Source organism: Pyxicephalus adspersus, chromosome 8 (assembly GCF_032062135.1).
Source record: "Pyxicephalus adspersus chromosome 8, UCB_Pads_2.0, whole genome shotgun sequence".
Classification (NCBI taxonomy): Eukaryota; Metazoa; Chordata; class Amphibia; order Anura; family Pyxicephalidae; genus Pyxicephalus; species Pyxicephalus adspersus.
The window spans coordinates 55,619,013-55,639,489 of record NC_092865.1 but is presented as its reverse complement, the minus strand read 5'-3'; the positions used below and the strand labels follow the sequence as shown (position 1 = coordinate 55,639,489).

The following is a 20,477-nucleotide window of genomic DNA, read 5'->3' as shown; positions in this document are numbered from 1 at the left end:
AGTCTCTGAGTCCCATCAGTTCTCTACCCTCGTTATTCTATCCCATTGTCTTTCAATGGAGACTACAAATTGTTATTTAAACACACTTTACCTTGGTGTGGTCATTGTTATCCTTGTCAGGGAATCTGTCCTAAGAAATGCCAAGCAGACATCAATGGAGTGAAAGCAGACAGACCCTGTAAAAATGCTGCAGGAGGTCAGAATGTTCAATATACAAACCTAAGCCAGCTTAACTTTACAGGAACAATAGTGATTGGGTTTGCATACTTGTCTAAAGTTGTACATAGATTAAAAATATATTAAGGTTGAACTAGGCGCAAGGTGCTGCAATTTTGGTATCAATTCAGATAGGTTTTCTTTGACCTCCTGTCTTCGGGGAACCTAATCAACTACAAACCCACAAAGGGATCAGTGTGGGCTGTCTGCATTTCCTAAACGGGTAATATGGCTACTATGAACAAGATTCATGTTTAAGTCCTCTGGGTTCAAGATTTGCAGTTCCGGCAAACTTATGAGCAGAGTTACCCCAGGAGAACTTTTAAAAATAATAATTGACTGCATTGCCTTTTAACGATTTCCAGCAGATTTAGAAGGACCAGTCAAAGGGGCCTTTGGATGAATCAAAACACTTCACTAAAAAAGGGCCGGCTATAATGTCAGTGCAGCTGGAAGCTGTTTCCGCTACAAAATAAGTAAAGATGCTGGAGGTTGCTTTTGTCACTAAATTGATAAAAAGATTGAGAAAAAAATTTAAATAGGTACAATAATTTACTCGTGAACCCTCTATATTATGTCATCCATGTTTATTGGACCACCCTCTAACTAAGTAGGGGATACTACAGAAAGACCTATAGCTATTAACTGTCCCACTTCTGCCCAAAATTACACGACTGTATCATCTGCCATCTCTTTATACTAAAGGCCAGTGGCCGGGCAGGTTTGAATCAGCAAGAATAGGGACAGTCACAGTGAACTTCTGGCTCAATTCTTTCTGCAAGGAAAACTGGGTCTGTGATATTGATCATTACCATAAGATCAGCAACATGTGTACAAAGCTTTAAGCAGAGATGTTTTATTCGTAAAAGTGCATGGCTATCACTCCTGCCCTGGCAACACTCCAGATTCAAATCTTGGCTAAAACACCATGTGCATTGATTTTGTACTTTTGCATGGGCTTCCTTTGGACTTTCTGGTTAAATTTGGTGGCTTGCCCAAAACAGTTTGGCCCTAGACTGTGATAATGACATATAACTATGGTGGGGACATTCAATTGTGACCCCTAAAATAATAATAAAACTGTATGGATAATCCAATTGTATTGCCTGTTAAAATTGCTTTTGTGTGTTCTGTGGGTTTAGCTTTGGTTAAAAAACCTATATTGACCCTTCAAAATTAGTATAATGTCAACAGCAGTGCCTGCCTAAATGAGATTAAGCATATTTACTGTTACAAATGTGTACATCCCCTCAAATCTCCCAAAAATCGTACTCAAAAATGACCTTAACTGGGGCAAATGAGTAGTTACAGTAACCATCCATAACACAGCAACATACATGGGGCCATCAAGAATCCATGTATAGAAGCTAGACACGTGTACGGGAGGCTCATGCGTAGCAATCCCAATGCCATGTCTGCTTTTTTAAAAAACTAACACACAACTTTTAACCTTATGGAATAAAAAGGCAGACCATTGTCTATCGGCAGCACTGGAACAAAAGATGAATAGATGAAATGCCCCGAGCGTTTTGTCAATTTGACTTTGATAGCATGCCCCCTTAAAAAAGGTCCTTTTATGTTTATGAAAAAGAATGACGTCAAAGTCGTCAGAAAAAATAGTATCCAGATAAATGTCAACACTTGCCCGGCTCCCAAAAAGCCCCTTCTATGAGCTGTTTGTTTCTTTACACGCGTAACTAATTAGCTTAGCTTATTATAAGCCCTGGACAGCTGTAATGAAGTTTCTTTTGCTCGCTTTAGAAAACCTGGAGGTTGAATAAAGCAGCTTGAGAGCTGAAGATAACCAAAATTTAGGTGATTTTTGGCCAAAACCATTGGACTGTAGTATGCTGGAAATGCTTGACTATAACCATTACCAGGTGGGATTATTTTATTTACAAACACCTATATTTACTTCTATTTTTTGTATTTTTTATACTTATTCAATATTAAGTATTTATTTCTAAGTGGTAGTTGTGAAATGCAGTAAAGTCAAGCAACCAGAATTCACAATTCTGAAGGTAATTCTGATTAGATGATGACTGCACCTAAACTAACCACCATTGTTAAATAAGGCCAAATGCTTTAAACTTTATTGTGCTTTTTCTATTTTTTTATGTTAAAAAAATATTGTTACAATGTTTTTAAGATGTTTAAAGGTATATTATTTAGATACGTTACTATTGTTGCATTTTCCTATTTTTTTTCTATCTAGCTTATTTGTTATTTCTTTAGAGCAGTAGTTACCAAATGCTTATGTTTTATCTTGTGAATCTGATTTTTTTATTACTTTTTATTTTACATTTTAATATTTTTGCCAATATTTCTATCTTTAAATATGTATTTGGCCGCTGGATGATTAGGTGTTTGGAAGAATATTACATATCTGATTAATGTATTTTTTATGATTATTATTTCATTGTTAATCACCCATTGTCTGGGTATAAGTTATTTCTATTATTTTTATTATTACACAGTATTTATATAGTGTCAACATATTACGCAGGGCTGTACAAAGTCCATAGTCATGTCACTAGCTGCCCCTCAAAAATTAACAAAGAGAGAAAATCCAAAAGATGACCATTTATACAACAATGTGTTTTAAGTATATTGCTATATCATAAAAAGTATTGATATATTACTACAAACAATGAATGAATTTTTATTATCAATTGTAGTGATAGGAGTATCATTCATGTAAAATTTTAGTTTGTTTGGTCTTAGCACAGAATGAGGAATCCCAATTTACAGCATTGGTTTGTGGGAATAAAACTTATATTTAGTTAAACAAACTTTTTTAGCTATACCATTTTATTTTTTAAATAATAAATCATAATATATTCTTTGAACCAGCTTTTGTTTGGTATTTTATAATTTTTTATGTATGTATTAATACCAACACCACTCTTTTTGGAAAATCTGGTTGTGATGTGATTCTTTTCATTCATTACTTTCTGAATAATTCACCAAAAATAAGTATGATGCTTGGATGTGACATTAACCCAATCTGATTTAAAGCATTGCTTTGGGTCGGTGACCCGGATACTAGGATTTTGTAAAAGGTCAGCAGTGGCTGTATGGCAAAGTTTGGTGTCTGTTAGCAGTGATGGTACTACCTACATTCTACCTTTCTTCTTCTTTTCCAACCTCTGTAGACTAAGCCATCAAATGATGTAGGTGCTTTAAGGTTGGTATTTTATTTTGTAGGTGCAGACTCACCTTGAAAATCCAACAAAGTACCACATCCAGCAGGCTCAGAAGCAGCAGGTGCAGCAATACCTGACCACCACCAAGCATCCCAACAAAGCTCTAAGCTTGCCTTGTCCGAACCAACCGGGAGACCACATGATGCCACCTGGGACTGGGAGCAGCGCCCCCAACAGCCCAATGGCTATGCTGACCCTTAGCACAACCTGTGAGAAAGAGGTAAGCGCCTCAACCTATTTGTGCCATATAATTAACCTAGAATTTTCTTTTTGATTAATTCAACCCTATTTTTATTAATTAATCCTCTAAATGTTTTAGTTTTTTTTTTTTTAAAGAGCTTATCCTGTAGGAAAATAAAAGGAGAGATTCAGAGGGAGATATTTGGATTCCCATATTACCAATTGTGGCGATACAAAGAGCTTAAAATAATAATTACATTGAATAATGTAAGGTGACTTGCCTAATTCAAACATCCAAATTTGCTACTCCCCTGCATACAATTGGATGTATAAAGAAAACACAGGTTATCCTTCCTATGTTAGTTCCTTAGGCCTATTTTTTTAAATACCTGGACTAATGGCAAACCGATAGCAAGGGTCCCTGAAAATTGATATATCAACATTCTTAAGGAGTAGAGAATGTACACTTGGCCTAGTGAATGTTTCGTTTTTGTAAAGAATTGTGTTCAAAAGAATTTTTTTTAATAAATTTGATTTTTCTTGCACGTGGTTAGATAATTGAAGGGAACACAACATTTTCTTATTGACTAAGTTAAGTGAACATTCACTTTGCAAAGTTAAAATTTTCTACTTCTATATATATTGTATGTATATTAAATCTTTTATCTATATTTTATTTCTCAAAGGATGTATTTTAAAAAAAAATGTTTCAAAAACTTACTTAAAATACTTATTTATTGCACCAAAGCCCTTTGCCTGTATATTAATAATATACTTACTCTATAAACTGGGAGTGTTGAGGCCCCCAAAAATTCCAGGCATTCATGCAGGTAATGCGTACTTTTACGTTGTCCTGCCTTTTTACAAACATCAAGGTGCAGGGAGTTGTTGTTGGTTTTTTATTGTATTTTGGGCCAAGCCATATAATTAATTTTGTGAGGTTCATACACTACAAGGGAGGGTAAGGAAGTGCTTTGCAAGCATTGCCTTAAATATAAATAGAAGAAAACACCATTTAAGCACTTTCCAGCTAATAATGGCCACATTTTATATTGGTAATATAATAGAAATTAATATTAATCTGACTTTCCAACATGCTGACAAAGCTAATCTGTTTTTGGGGCTGGATAATTGCAATCCATTGGCTTTTTTGTCTTTTCTTTTAGTTTTATACTTGTAAAAAAACCAGCCCCATCCCTGGAAGCAAAGTTGAAAAGAGGCCGTATGGATCCCCTTACGAGTTCACCTACCACGATCCTGGAACTTACGAACAGGTGAACAGCGTCCTCACTTTTTTAAGAGTGGGGAAAATTGGTCTGGGTTCCCTAATTCTTGAAAGATTGTACTATGGATGATCCATGGAAGCTGCCATTGCTGACCCTCCTTTTGGGAATTGATCGTTGCCCGGCTGTCATGCTGATATCATAAGTTGGTTATTCTTCTGAGTCCGTAGCAGCTCAGAATTTGCTCAATTTCTAAAATAGAGGCCCTGGCCAAGCAACAACAATTTTTTTGAATGCAGTCAAGCAGTGGAAGTAACTCTAAGTACAGAATCCCTGCAATTGACGGAGGCGTAGTAACATTTCTATGTATTTACATTCCATATGGGCTACAGAAGTGTCATAGTAAGATGGGAAGGGGTCCAGGGGACCTCACTACCGGTTCACTTACAAGGTTGTGTTAAGAGAATTGGTTTCTTGGTGGACTGGCAAGATTCTAGAATTCTTGGGTGTCTAGTTTTCTCCCCAGTCTGATTGACTTGTTGCTGATTGTTGACATTCCTACCTTTCAAAATCAAGTTTTACAATTGTTAAAATGTTAAAGCCTCGGTCGAAGTTGTTGATTGTGTCCCTGAAGTTTGATTTGTCTTCTCTATAGGCCCTGTTTTCCAGTGCAGGATGTGATGAAAAATCTAGAATTTTTATGATTTGTTAAAGTAACCTGAGATGAGCAGCCCATATGCCAATGACAACTGTCTAAGCGAAATATTCATCTTTAATTAATATTATTATTATTATCCTATTATATTATTATTATTATTATAATATCTTAATTCAGAGGGACCTCATATCACTTGTGGGTCCCTAGACAGGAAATCAAGGGAAATCTAATTATCAGGACATAGGCAAAAAAATCCCATTCCCAATTCTACTAAACTAAAATAGAATTATTTTGACTTTACAAAGACTTCTGGGTGCATCCTGTCCCTTGCAAAGCAAGCTGTCCTATAAAACAAAACCAAACCTTTGTTTACATGCTTATAAATAACTATAGGAAAGGATGCAGCACAACTCTTCATTAAGCTTGTTGCAATTTTAACAAATCTTTATCTTGTTTCCCCCACAGAGGTGTTACTGCCAAAGATAGATTTTTCCCTTAAATAATTCAGAATCAACTTCTATTCAGTATCAAGTTATCCAAAAATAAAATAAAAACGTACAAGGAAAAAGCTAAACACGTAATCAGTGTAATGGGTGTTTATGCAAATTCTATACATGTTATACAATTTGAGAATTAGAGAAATATATATATATATTACAGTATGTTGTAGTAAAGGGGCTGTTGCTTCGCTCAAGCTGAACACACAACTAAAAGAAATTATGGCCAATTAAAACTTTGTTTTAATGTTTTTGTCAACATTGCAATACACTCAAACACATAAAATAGTAGTATCAGTTCAATCCAAGGCAACGCTAAAACTTTAAAAACTTGAATGAAAATTTTAAAGACATTATTGTAGTTTTTTTTTTTTTATTTCTAATTTTTTTTTTGATATTTCATAAACTATTGAATCTGTCAATTAGTTTTTGACTTTACAATTGACTGATTTCTGGTGGTTGAATAAACTCATGGACAGTAGATGGTATGGCTCTGTTCTTGAACTTTTTCTTACTTGTATCTTTCTTTTTTAATTAATTAAGTATTTAAAAAATGTATTAGCCACTTAGTAAATCAGCCCATACATTTAAATACTTTTTTAATACCATTTTTTCTTTTCAATTGCAGATGGATGATGTGATTGATGACATCATAAGCTTGGAATCTAGCTATAATGATGAAATTCTCATGATGGATCCTGCTATGCAAATGGCAAACACGGTATGGTAGATTTGAATCATGTAATATATTGATTTTTTTATTTTACATGATACTATTTTTATTTTAGTTTTCATTTCATTGTGGCCCACTTTTGGCTTTACAAATGGGCATAGAAACTTTAGGATGCCCCTAACCATTTTTAATGTTTTAATTTTTGTGTGTATATGCAAAGTGGTTTAAGGAAAAGGACTGTATTTTTAAGTTATAAAGAGAAAGTACAAAAGTTATTTACATATATACATGGGTTTACATTGAAGTTTTTTTTTCTTTTAATGTATTCTAAGCAATATTGTTCTTTGAAACAAAGACAGATTTTACCATTGCCTTAATCTATCCAAAGCAAATGTAAAGCTAAACTCCAGGCATACCGCTTAAAACTCAGATTAAAAAAAATGAATAGGCTTCCTGTTTTGAAAATGTGTTTTTCGTTATCCAACCAGCTCTGAGATTTAGCCATTTGACACTGGATAGGAGATATGATTTTTCTATGCTGCAAATAAAGTGGAACTAAACTTAAAAAAAAGTCTTGGTTTTAATACCACAGGTTTCTCTATCCTGCTGGAGAGGTCCACATTAGGGACCTGTGCCATCCTGTAATCCTCCTTTGTACCTGTGCAGAGGAAGTGGCGCTATCCTCATCCGTCTTCTGGCTACATCACCCGATCTTGCACTGGTCAGGTGGGAGATTGGGTGATGTAGCCCACTGTAAAGGGGAATAAAGTGGCGAAAATAGAATGGCGATCCCACTGAGTATGCGTGAGATTCCCATTTTTCCCCTATTGTATAAAAAAGCCTTTTCTGCGCATGCCGGATCTCAGGAGCAACCAGGAGCCCCCTGAGATGCCAGACATAGGTTTCCCAGGAGGCCTCGGGCTCCCATTCTGCTCAGCGATAAGGACAAGGGGAGAGGCTTCATCAAAAGAGCATTAAAGGAAAAAAATAGGACATTTTTACTGTACATAAAGGGCTGCCTTTTTCCCCCAGCTTCCAATTGAACAGTGAAGGAGAAACGGCTAACTGATGAGTTTATCTCTCTGTTACTCTGCTTTGTCTTCTTTTTGGCATTAGTACATGAACATGCCCAAGCTTACAATATACATTTATTTGTGTATTAGGATATACAGATGCATATCTCCTGGAGCTCAGCTTTAATTTGCTCTCAGGGTAACTTTATACACAAAACTGCCTTTAAAGTTATTTTAATGGAAAAAAAATTGTTATAATTGTTATCTGTGAAATATGTTCTATGCTGTCTGCTATGAGGGAATATGAAGGTTCCCGGGCCGCTATGCTCATCCAAAGCTTCAATTCTTTCTTAGAGCCTGGAGTTCAGCCTTAACAAAGGAGTTTTTGTTCCCATAACTGTTTTTGTTGTTCATCCAATCAGAACAGATTAAGGATTTATTTTTTTCAGATTAAGAATTTGGACCTATGTTCCTGGATGTGAGTTTTCCCTGAATTTATTCACCATTAAAATGTTTAGAAATACCTGTAGTTTCTATTAACCCCTTAAGTTCCTTTCTCCATAGTGATCGTCTTATTGATGAATGAGTGTCACTGATATGAGTTTTAATACGAGTTTACTTTGTTTTTTTTCAGTTACCAGTGTCTGCCAATTTGATTGACATATATGCAAATCAAGGTATGCCTGCTCCTGGGTTAAACATCAATAATTCATGCCCTGCTAATCTTCCAAATATCAAAAGAGAGCTTACAGGTAAATCCATTACAATAATAGAGAGGAAGAGATCAAAATTCCAGATCCGTTGTTTCAATATTGCAAATCGCCTTGCAAGTAGAAACTGCACTGGATTAGGAATAAAAAGCAATAATGTGTATAGTAAGGTAAAATAATGCATACACCTCACGGTGTTGGGGCTTAGCTGGGGTTGGAGACTAGAATAGTTTGTAAACCCAATGGGCCTGATTTATTAAAGCATTCCAAGGCTGGACAGGATACACTTTCATCAGTGACACTTTTGCTATTTGTTAGCAAATGTTTTCAGTCCTGGACCAAAATCCATTCCAGGTTTGCTGGATCACCCAGCTTCACTGATGAAAGTGTTTCCTCTCCAGCCTTGGAGAGCTTTAATAAATTAGGTCCAATGAATCCCCATAATTTCCTTAGATGAAAATGAAAACAGAATCTCCATGGGGGTTGGGGGAGACATTAGCCGAATGTAGAATTTAAAGATTTTGTTTCCCTTAATAAAACCTAACTGTATGAATGTACAAAACTACCCCTCTGCAAGGGCAATTGCTTGTTTGAGGGGTTAATTAAAAAAATGTACCCAATTCCCACACTCCCGAAGGCTCCTCCTCTATGTGTCTGGTCTTCTGCAGCCTCCTCCCCAAGGTGCACCCTGTTGGGGGCTCCACCAATCACAAGTCATCCCCTACAATACAAACCAGAATCCCTGCATGTGACAACAGTGAGGTCTGCTTACAACCCAGAGCACCAGCTGCAAAAAAATGCAGCAAAGGACCCTTAGAGCAGCCTTTCTCAACCTTACCTTACCCCTGAAGAACCCTTAAAATCATTGTTAGGTCTTGGGGAACCCCTACTAAAAATACCTCCTAAGTTAGAGACTGGTAGAAAGAATGCCCTTCAGCACTACTGGCTAGAGTTCCATCTTAAAAATATTATTAGGGTCATTCAGCTGGCCCCACCAAGTGGTGCTGGCTCCAGAACTATGGAGGCATCATCAAGTATGGGTCAATTAGCCATAGTTGGAGGAACCTGTAGCAAACTCAGGAGGAACCCTGCCTGAGAACAGTTGCCCTAGGCAAACATAAGGGGTAGCCCCTTTGCCAGTCCATGGCCCACTAGTGGCTCGTGGCCGTCTCACAGATGAGCCAGGGTCAGGAGAAGGATCCCGCTTGGGGGGCACACCGGCCAGAGCCACGGACCACATCTCCCGGAGACATCGCAGGCTCAGAGCGGGGGGCGGGTTATGTCTCTGAACACAACCAGGTTCTGGAATCATGACCTCACTCTGGGGGAAGTTTCTTCCCCTTTAAGTGACACACAGCTCCCCGCACATGCGCAGTCCAGAGTCCACAACATGCAAAAAGGTTGGGGACCACTGATATAGATGTAATTTCCCATGGAATACATACTGAGATGGTAGTGCAGCTCTGTATTTAATTAGCATCTACATGTTTTATTTAAGGTGCTAATTCCTGGCTATAGTTCCAGCACAATTGTTTTATTTGTGTCTGTGACTGCTCTTAGGATATCTTTCTGCACTGTCCCAGCAATGCCCATTAGAAGGGAAGTGTCTCGAAACACAACAGGAATAGAATAGAAATTGAAACACAACAGGAATAAAAAAGAAATCTCTATTATTTAAGACAACTGTCACTGGGATCAGTGTACAGGGGTTTAGCCCCCTCTTGCTGACCCAATGGCAACTTAACATGTGCAATGACTATGGCTACAAGGACTAATTGGCTGAATCTTCTCTGCCCATAAGATCAGAAATGATATTTTACAGCAACACTTTGTTCAATAATGTGTGATACAGATACACTTTGTATTGGAGGGGTTCCTCCTGATGCCACTAAACCAGAGAAGGAAACACCTAGATTTCTCATAGCAAGGGAATCTCCCTAGAAAGCAAGGCCAATGGGCTGCAGCAAAATAGGTGTTAATTGTGCAATTAATGTACTTTAGGGTATATTAAGTAATAAACTGTTCTGTCCACCATTTGCAGCATTCTTACTTCTCCATTACAATATACATGTGCATAAGTGCAGGCACTGCAGGCAATCTCTATATCAGTTATACTCAAAGTGGGTGTCGAGTGCCATCTAGTGTCCAAACAGTTATTTGCAGGTGACCAGTGGATATGTGTCATAGGGCTCTATAACACAGAGAATCTGACATTCTCCCAAACATTCCCTTTTTGGAATTTTCCAGGTCTATGTGTTTCAATGGCAATAAATGATTCCTATCAGGGAATGTTTGAGAATGTCAAATTGGCTGTAATATAAATATATTCATCACATAGATTTAAAATCCAGGGTAATAGCACCTCCTAGGATAAGCACTGTGCATAGCATTTGCTACATATTTTTCTCACTCAGGAAGGTGCGCAAACTAAGATCTGTGCCAAATAAAAAATCCAAGTATATCTGCTCCTGGGAATTTAATTCCTGGAGATTTTAACCAATATTTGCCAGTAAAGTGGAGGTATTGACATTCACATATCAGTATTTGCTTAAATGATCTATTAGGTGATTGTGATTTTTTGTCACATATTGCAATGAATCATGTGTCAACTGCTGTCCTTCAAATCATTTTAAACTGCCTGTAACTTCTTGCTAATATGATCTAAAAACGTTCACATCATTGGAAGTGGTAAGGAGTTAGATTGTCCTGAGATGCTGCATGGAGTGCAACCGCATATCTGCAACTGCAAAGCCTGCAGAAAACAAGGGCTGCCCCCATTGATCTCAGTAATATTCAGGGCTTTTGGATGGTCCCCTATGGTTGAAAGAAGTTGAACCATGGTGGTACCACTTGCAAAAACGGCCAATCTATACATTGAATCTATATTATACCAAATTATTTTATACTGCATTTTGTAAATGCATGGCTATTAAAATAATAAATTCACTGAAAAATTGTATAAAATGTCTGTGTGTTTAAAAGCAAATTTTAAAAAAATAAAATAATTAATATATATAATTTATTAGACTCACAGAATTTTGCTTTTCACATGGCTGGATGATCAAATTCAAAATAGTTCACTTTGAATTAAAGTGTATCTAACATTACCCCCTCCAAATTTATATATTAATTAATAATAATATAAATATATATGCTTAACATAATATATAAATATTTATATATATATATATATATATATATATATATATATAAGAAAAGCGTCACATATATGTATATATATATATGCTCATCCTTGATTTGTCACTTTATCAGTCGCATGCCTACATCAAGCATACAACTCCCTACACTAGGCTTGTTCTAAATCAGTAACTATCCAAGTATTAGTATTATGTTTAGGGGTGACAGATCTGGGGCGTTAATTTCATATCTGCAGTGGCAGCTTCCTTGTTTTGCCCCTGGTATTGTATACACCAGTTCTATACATTGTGTATGCTGAATATTCAACCTGCCCAATTATTTTATTTCAGAGTCAGAAGCAAGAGCCTTGGCCAAGGAAAGACAGAAGAAGGACAATCACAATCTCAGTAGGTTGAAGTTTCCCCATATTTGCCAATCCTGTCTTTGTACACAGTTCCTGCATTATCAATTTCTGTATATAAAATATACATTGCTGCTTACTGATTGGATGCAAAGTCATCCAGAAAGACCGCCTTTAGTAGTCATTTGGATTCATTGTTACCTTTATCCTTTTACTATGCCTGGTTGACTCTGTATGGGGCTTATTCATCAATGTTTTCACACGACTTTCAGAAAAGATTTATCTATTCCCTACATAATTTAATTGGAAAAATGGGTGGAATTCAACTTTCTGGTGAAAAAAATGATATATAGGCTGCTATTTTTATTCCTATTATTACACAGTTTTTTTATAGCGACAACATATTATGCAGCACTGTACAAAGTCAATTTTCATGTCACTGGCTGACCCTCAAAGAGGCTCACAATGCCCCTATCATAGTCAAATGGGGGAAACCAATTAACCTAAATGTTTGCTACATGTTGTTATATCCATTGAATACATTATGTCATTTAAAGCAGTGAGTATATTAAAGTCAATGTTTTTTTTTTACCTTCCTCTATTAAATTACATTTTTGAAGGCATTGAGGACATCGTACAATACCGACCCACAAATAGATATCCTGCAGTGCACTGCTATGGAGCTGCACCCCCAGCCCTTTGTTTAATCTGTTCTGATGCAACCAAAAATGAAATTTATTAAGAAATTAAAGTTATATGAAATATATTTACCATAATACCTATTACAAATCCATATTTGTATGTTTTACCTGTAAGTCACTGTAACTGTAGTCAATCATCATTTTAATTGTTTCACATATCTTTTGTTTTGAAGAAACAATCATTTGCTTTACATATCATCCTGTAATCATCATTATTATTTCTTTGCAGTTGAACGAAGAAGAAGGTTTAACATCAACGATCGTATAAAAGAATTAGGCACTTTAATACCCAAGTCAAATGACCCGTGAGTATATAAGAAGTCATTTTTAATCCAAAAATAAAATCATAGAAAGTGATCTAAATGTAATTTATGTCAGCAGAATATCTGCCTGTGGTTATTTCAAATGTTGGAGCTTACTTTCTTCCAGAATCCAAACAATAATGTTGGTGAATTTATTGGACAGGGTGAAGGCATTTGGCCAGGGTTTAGCACAGACTTATTTTTTTTTTTTCCTTCATTGGACGGCCATCGTTGATGTAATTCCTGCACATGTATGTTATCATGAAACCGGCAGGAGGAGGTGTATACTGCATTGCTCATGTACCACAGGCAGTGTATGCAAAATTCAAATCTGCAAGAAGAAAGACAGATCTATTTTTTGGCAGAAGAGACTTTCAATGCCTACTGTATAGCAGTTTTTATGACATAAAGACAAAATAACCTTATATGTAAATATGTTTTAGTCTCTGGCCTGCCTTATGTTGAGCAGTCTTTCCATCTTGCCTTGTCCTATCCTCCGTTAGCCATATGCTAGCCATGGCGTATGTACCAATCTTGGCATGGGCTTTACTCTTTATGCCAACCCTTGAGCATGTAAACTAGCTGACACCTGAAATGTATTTTTTGTCTATATCTGTGGGCTATAATAATATTTTTAAAGTTCAACAGGGATCAAAGAAGAACGGGCTTTTATTATTATTATAAATCATTAAACATTTTTTCAGTATTCGTATCTTGTGTTACAGGGACATGAGGTGGAACAAGGGCACCATTTTGAAAGCTTCCGTGGATTACATACGCAAACTTCAGCGAGAGCAGCAAAGATCGAAAGAGCTCGAGAACAAACAAAAGAAGCTTGAACATGCCAACAGGCACCTGCTTCTCAGAATACAGGTTTGTGTCTTTAATTTTGCTTTTTGATGACTTTTGTTGTCATTAAATGTCTATAGAGCAAAACCAGACAATTTCCAGGTTGGATAGTAAAGGGCATCTCTGATATTAAAGGAACTTGAAAATAGTAGAAGAGCCTGGGTGTATGAAAAGAGGTGACTTGTTTTGGCACCGCAGGAGGAATGGAATCAAAAAGTGCAGAGACAGAGCTTTTTTTCTGTGCAGTGCAGGTATAGGTGAGGTTGCATATAAAGGAGGAGGGGTGGCAGTGACTTATCTGTCAATATACAGCAATGGATAAGGTCAGGAATAGAAAGATATAGTTTAGGATTATATTGTAAGGCATTTCTGGAATTAAACTCATTTTCCCTTACTCCCTGGTCCCTTCACTGGTTCCTTCATCTTTGCCCGGTCTTCTTTCGGAGTTTCAGACATCTTCAGTAGCCCAAATGTAAGTTCATTCATACTAGCATGAAAGTGTGCTGAAAATGTCCTAGTTACATAAGTTGAAAAATACCTTTAAGTTCATCCACTGGGGAAAAAACTTATCCCAGATAAAATCCCTATAGACATAGTTGATACAGAGGAAGGCAAAAAAAAATTAGTGGTCCGCGGGACTGAAAAGGTTGGCGACCTCTGAGTTATAGTACTTGCTGAAGCTACTTCCCGAGGGAATCTTTCCACATTATATATATCCATTATAAATCTATAATCTATCCATTATGAACACATTAAAATGATAAATTAAGTTTGTTTTCCCAAACAAAAGACAAAGCCTGTTGTGATTTAGGCATAGGATGTGTATTTCTGGCAGGACCAAGTAAAAAGAAAGAAAACATACTCCTAAGAAAAGCAACACATCTAAAGCTAGTATACACTATATTACATTTTTGTTCTTGGGTATAGACACGCATTAATGTAATATTTCCATATACACCAAAGACATTATCATTGAAGAAGTAACAAAAAAAACCCATAACAAACATTGATGTCCTACCAATGAAAACCTGAAAAGCCTACAGCCGAAAACTCTGGAACCCAATTAAGGGTATTCAGGGAAAGAGCTCAGCTGATTGTCTTTGGGACTCAAATTCAGACAAATTAATAGTCATTTACATAAATTTTACTTCCTCAACTTAACACTTTTTTTTCTTTTATCTATCACTAGGCATCTTGATAATGAGCTTAAGGTGTAATTATCTAAGCTAAATAGGCATAGCATACACCTAGCCGTGGGGCAATGGTGTTATGTAATGGTAATTTTAGCTCAAAAAAAAAGCCTGCTGATAATGTGTACTGACATGTGTCATCAGTCTTCTGTTATTGTGCAGGGCTCCACAAAAACATTTCTTCAAATTAACCTTGATTTGGCTGGTGAATGTTCAGAACACAACATGTTTTGCAAAATTCAAGGAATTTGAAAGTCTTCAGGTTTATTAATGACGTTGGATATGAATTAAGCATGTACTTGGGTGTGGATCTCCAAAGGCATAATTACAGCACTAGAATACAATACAAATGCTGTGTGACCTAAAACTGAGTTCTGAAGTCCAATATTGAAAGCCAACAATGCAAAGCAGAATTTGGTATTATAGCATTATTGGTATCCAGTTTAAAATTAGGCCACAATATGAAGATCCCAAGCTAACGTACCTGGCAATAAGGACTAAATCACAATCATCTGGTTGGTTGGTTGGAGTTGGTTATTTCCTTGAAGAAGAATAAAGGTTGGACAGCAGTCACTTTCAAGAGGAATATAGGGAACTCTTGCCAAAACATTGGCACTGGTGTTCTGTATTTCTTTTTAGATTCTCTGTTTTTTTTTTTACTTTATCTGTTTTCATGGACTGCTCAGTGCTGACTCGAATACATAGCTCTTCGGTTGTAGTATTATGTTCATCCTGGTGTTCCAAGGCATGAGACCTAAGAAGAAACCAATAGAACACTCACTTAACACCTATTTTGTTGAATAGCTACAGTTGGGTCCTCCAGCCCAAAACAATAACTTTAAGCAAACAACACCTTCTGAATGCTTCCCAGGGTTCTTCTAACCTGGAGAAGCAAAGGACAAGGTAGATAGACATTCATGTAGCAATCATATACAGTGAGAGTACACCTCTCCATGCCTCTTAAACCTAGTGATGGGCTATGGTAATAAATATCCATACCATGAACTGTTACTTATCAGGGAAAGCCTTTTGGAAGCCTTCTACCAATATCTAGTTGAGGAAGTTACACTCCTAAAAAACACACACTAAGAAAACATGATAAGCCCACATCTTCCCACATATAATGCCAATGTAAAAAAAATATGGAAAAATACTAGAAACCTACATATACAATGTAAGGTTTGGAAGCCTGAATTCAATTGTCAAGAAATCAATTCATATTTTGTGTTACCAATGCCAAAAATCAATTCAAATTTTGTGTTACCAATGCCAAGAAATCGATTCATATTTTGTGTTACTATTGATTTGAGAAGTTGAGGTGGGGAAGGGGGAAAGAAGCTTTCTTTGTCTAACAACGCTAGGCCAGTGCTTCTCAGTAAGTAGCAGTGTTCTCACCCTGCCATGGCATTCCGTTGGTTGGCTTTGGCCTATCTATAAGGTTTATCACATTGGCAACCCAAATGCCATCAAAAGGAACCTATATAGCAGACTGAAAACACTGACAAACTCTAATTGCGAGGCAGTAGCTTAGATTTTATTGCCTACAAAAAGTTACCAGATCTCTAGGTAAGAAACTTAAATAGTCAAAAGAGATGTGATTATGAGGTCTAATTTATGTTTATTCACACATTTCAGGAACTGGAAATGCAAGCCAGAGCCCACGGACTCTCCATCATGCCTTCTACGGGTCTTTGTTCTTCCGATCTGGTCAATCGCGTCATCAAACAGGAGCCAATGTTGGACAGCTGCAACCAAGAGGTTTTGCAAAACCACCATGATTTGTCTGGCACTAGCACTCTGGATCTCAACGATGGTACCATCACTTTTAGCAACAACCTTAGGAACATTAACGAATCCCCCACCGCCTACAGCATGCCCACTAAGTTGGGCTCCAAATTGGAAGACATATTTATGGACGATACCCTTTCCCCAAGAGTACATGACACACTTCATTCAGTATCTCCGGGTGCCTCCAAAACAAATAGCAGAAGGAGCAGCATAAGCATGGAAGAAAACGACCATCACTGTTAGCATCGCCTCAATATGCTTTCCTATAGACTTCATATCCTGTATTATTTTTGGAGCATTAGATTTCTAGATGGCTCATTTTCCTAGAGGTTTTGCTGCATTTCATCCATAGGCCAGCACTTGTGCTTTATTTTTTTTATTTTTGAATTTTGTAAAGTTTTATTTTGTGTATATTATTACTTGCGTTGCCTCCAAAGTATTGTGCACGATCAATACAGTTTTGTACTCTTATGGACACAATGGATTGTCTTAGCTATTTAAAACAAGCGTGGGCAACTTTAGGCTTTTCAGGGGTTGACAGACTCCTAGTCTGAGTGTGATTGACCAGCCAGAGTCGTGTGGGGCATGCTGGTTTTTGGGGGTTTCAGAACAAATGGTGAGCCGAAAGGTTGGCCATACCTGGTTTAAACCACTAACCTTGTTTCAGAGGCAATGTAGCTGTGTGTGTATTTGGTTGAGTTTGCAATGATCACGTCAATACAACCTATGGCAATGAATGTATAGAAACCAAATATCTGTATGTGTAAGAGTAGATTCCATTGTGCTGCCTTAATACCATGGTCAAGGTAGGAATGTATAGAACTTCTGTTTGTAAAATTGCGTAAAGGACGCCACAGAAGTCTAAATATAGTACGTTATGTAATAGGCACTTAGAATGTAATATACCAAGGATTTACAGTAGGTAATATTAGAAAGAGTTGTGACCATAACTAGTAGCTGTATTCTTACAGTTTGTTGTTTAGGTTGTTTTCCACTTTTATTGAAATATCTCAGGATTTAATGTTTCATTCAGGATCATCCATTAATCTCATTAGTTATCTGATCCTGTAGAATTTTTGAAAGATCCACAAAAACTCTGTGAATGCTTTTTATTGGGCGTGAAAGTAATTGGAATTCTAACCCAAAATGGCTTTTCCATTTACTATTTACTAGTCCAGCCACAATGGAACTAGATTTCTTTCTTAGCTGCAAAGATTTGACTTATGCATTTCTTGTTCTATACCTTGAGTGTTCAGCTGCTCTCCCATGTTTTCTGATGACCTAAGTTTGGGTCATTGCCATCATTTTAAGGCCTTATATCTGGGTTGTCCAAGTGCAGCTCTCATGGGCCATATCCTCTCATGACTCTAAATGAGAATTTCCTGACTTTTTTGAACCTCTAAAAAATACTGCAGATCCTGGTCCTCAAGGATTGCACTTGAACAGCCCTGTCCTACATGCCTTCCAAGCTGCCCATTACTTTAATTCTAAACCTTTAAGGAACGCCCTGCATAACTTCATGGGAAACCTAAGGAAATATAAGCATTATCCTGGCAATAACACCACTAATTTTTTATTAGCTGTGTTAATTTTATTTTTAAATTATTATATGTGCTATAAAATTATAAGATTTGGACCTCAATGTTGTCCTATTCACAAATACCAGAAGGAAAGCTACAGGTTACTATTGCAGGGAATTGTTGCAGGAACACCCCAAGGTCTTCACACAGTGTTAAAATAATACGGAAATATTGGGGGTGTTTCCTTTATCAGCCAATCAGATTTTGCTTTCTCTTTTTTTATTTAGGTTTAGCAATGCAGACTAACACCCATTTGGGTGCCAAGGGTTACATTATAACTTTAAGAATTTTTATATGTCATCCCCAATGCAACTTCCTCATCTGCCTCAGTTCTTGTCAATCTGAAGTTGATGTCTGTGCCATAATGATTGCCTTAATTTAAAATAGATGGAGAGAGACTAAAGATGACATGTTGTCATGTACTGGTGATTCTCTGCCATGCATTTTGGTGTGAAGTTGGTGTAGTTTATATTTTGTTTAAATAATAATTGTACATTTTGTAAAATAAATTAGTTATGCAATAGGCAGACATGAGCTGCCTTTAGCAATAAATGAATACATTTCTACTCCATTTTTACTTTCACATTGGCAGACCTAGCTAGAGCTATGTGAGTGACCATTAAATGCACGACCAAAATAATTTAATGACCGTGCTAGGGGATGTCTGTGATCACATGCTATGTTCAATGATGTCTCTGATGTCATATTTCCTATACTCATATTTATTTTGGATATCACGTGGAAGGGACGATGCATGAATAATCACTTGCATTCAGTGAAAAGAAAAAAATTGCTTTTGCTACCTGCGCTGTGGCTCATTTGGAACACTGAGCTACGATGTGAAGATTGCTACTATGATCACACAACTAAAGGTTTTAAGCTATGTACACATTTAAGATGATTGTCATCCTAGACGAATGATCATGATTGTCTCAGTTGAAAATCTACGATTGTTACAGTGGTTCCCAAACACCATTAAACAATCCACTGTGGCAGATCAATAAATGACTAATCAGGATAACTTTCATTATTTCCAATAGTGGACGACATAGAGAAGTGCCTCTTGCACTTCCTCCCCTCTCTAAAGAACTGAACAAGCACTAATTCCTTCTCCTGTCATTGGAATATATCATGAAGGATGGATCACAAAACATAAATCTCACATGTGTACAAAGCGTTGTTTAAATATTTGCAATCAATGACTCTGATTTACTAATGGTATTGAGTATGTTCAATGGTGGACATAGCCAACAGTGGGTTCTTATGCAGAACTGACCTGGGCCTCTCCAATGAACTGACATGGGGCCCCCATTGGGGCTTCTTGTGGGTGAGGAGAGTATGGGGCCCTCATGCAGCTGTACACTGTGCACCTTCCTATGTCCACCCCTAAGTATGATGGTGATGGATCGTTACTGATTTTAGTCACATGATCAGAAGTTGCTCATATAGTTCTAGCCTTAGATTCTCCAATGTCCCTTCTATTGTTCTTGAAAGTTTAAGCATGTGGATGGGCTCTGCCTCATTGCTGACTAGGGATGAGCATTGTAAAATGAATTCCTATGCACAATTTCTATTAAAAATTAGGCTGAAAATCCGCCATATGGACAAGTCCAGTGAAATAATATATAATATTAATGCAAATTAATGCATGTAAGCGCAAGATGATGATTACAAGCACCTACAGTTACACTTTCAAGCATAATGATGTGTTGACGTGTGTCATAAAGTACGTCTCATGGCTCGTGTAAATCAAAAAGAACCTCAGGACTGACAATTTAACCCATCACACTCCCAATGCTAAGTGAGAGATCCCTGTGCTACAGTAATAGAGGCATTGAGTAAAACTGGTTATAACCCAAGAGGTCATGTTTAAGGGTATTGTTGAAATTTCAGGGGAATCTTGTGCTTTGTTTTTTTATCATTGAAAACAAAAAGTTAACATAGCATGTATAGCAATGTTTTTTTTTTTTTTTTGGCATATGTTTCCATGGCAGTGCCAAGCTTCCATGCCATTTCTAACAATAGTTTTCTGCCTTGCACCATAACTAACTACAAATGCAAAGGAGCAACATTTAGTAATTTCTCTCATCATTATTGTTGACCTACAGAGGATCATGGCCAGCAAAAGGCATACCTTGCACCATTACTTATAACTAGTAAGCACTACTTGGCGCTACTCATAGACTCACATA

The 20,477-nt window shown here is 36.8% G+C and overlaps 1 protein-coding gene across 10 annotated transcripts in view; it reads left to right on the top strand.

Annotated features, from left to right (window-relative positions):
* Positions 1–18,841, top strand: part of MITF (melanocyte inducing transcription factor) — a 132,863-nt gene extending 114,022 nt beyond the window's left edge. For 6 of the 10 annotated variants that reach the window (XM_072420762.1, XM_072420761.1, XM_072420766.1 and 3 more), the window contains exons 3-10: positions 3,424–3,642; positions 4,769–4,876; positions 6,609–6,701; positions 8,301–8,343; positions 11,865–11,921; positions 12,806–12,881; positions 13,583–13,751; positions 16,553–18,841. In XM_072420762.1, the coding sequence (XP_072276863.1) occupies positions 3,424–3,642; positions 4,769–4,876; positions 6,609–6,701; positions 8,301–8,343; positions 11,865–11,921; positions 12,806–12,881; positions 13,583–13,751; positions 16,553–16,948 (1,161 nt within the window). In that variant the 3' untranslated portion in view covers positions 16,949–18,841. The remainder of the gene's footprint in view (positions 1–3,423; positions 3,643–4,768; positions 4,877–6,608; positions 6,702–8,300; positions 8,344–11,864; positions 11,922–12,805; positions 12,882–13,582; positions 13,752–16,552) is intronic. The other 4 variants (XM_072420770.1, XM_072420763.1, XM_072420767.1 and 1 more) reach the window with 3 other exon arrangements.
* The last annotated feature ends 1,636 nt before the right edge of the window (positions 18,842–20,477 follow it).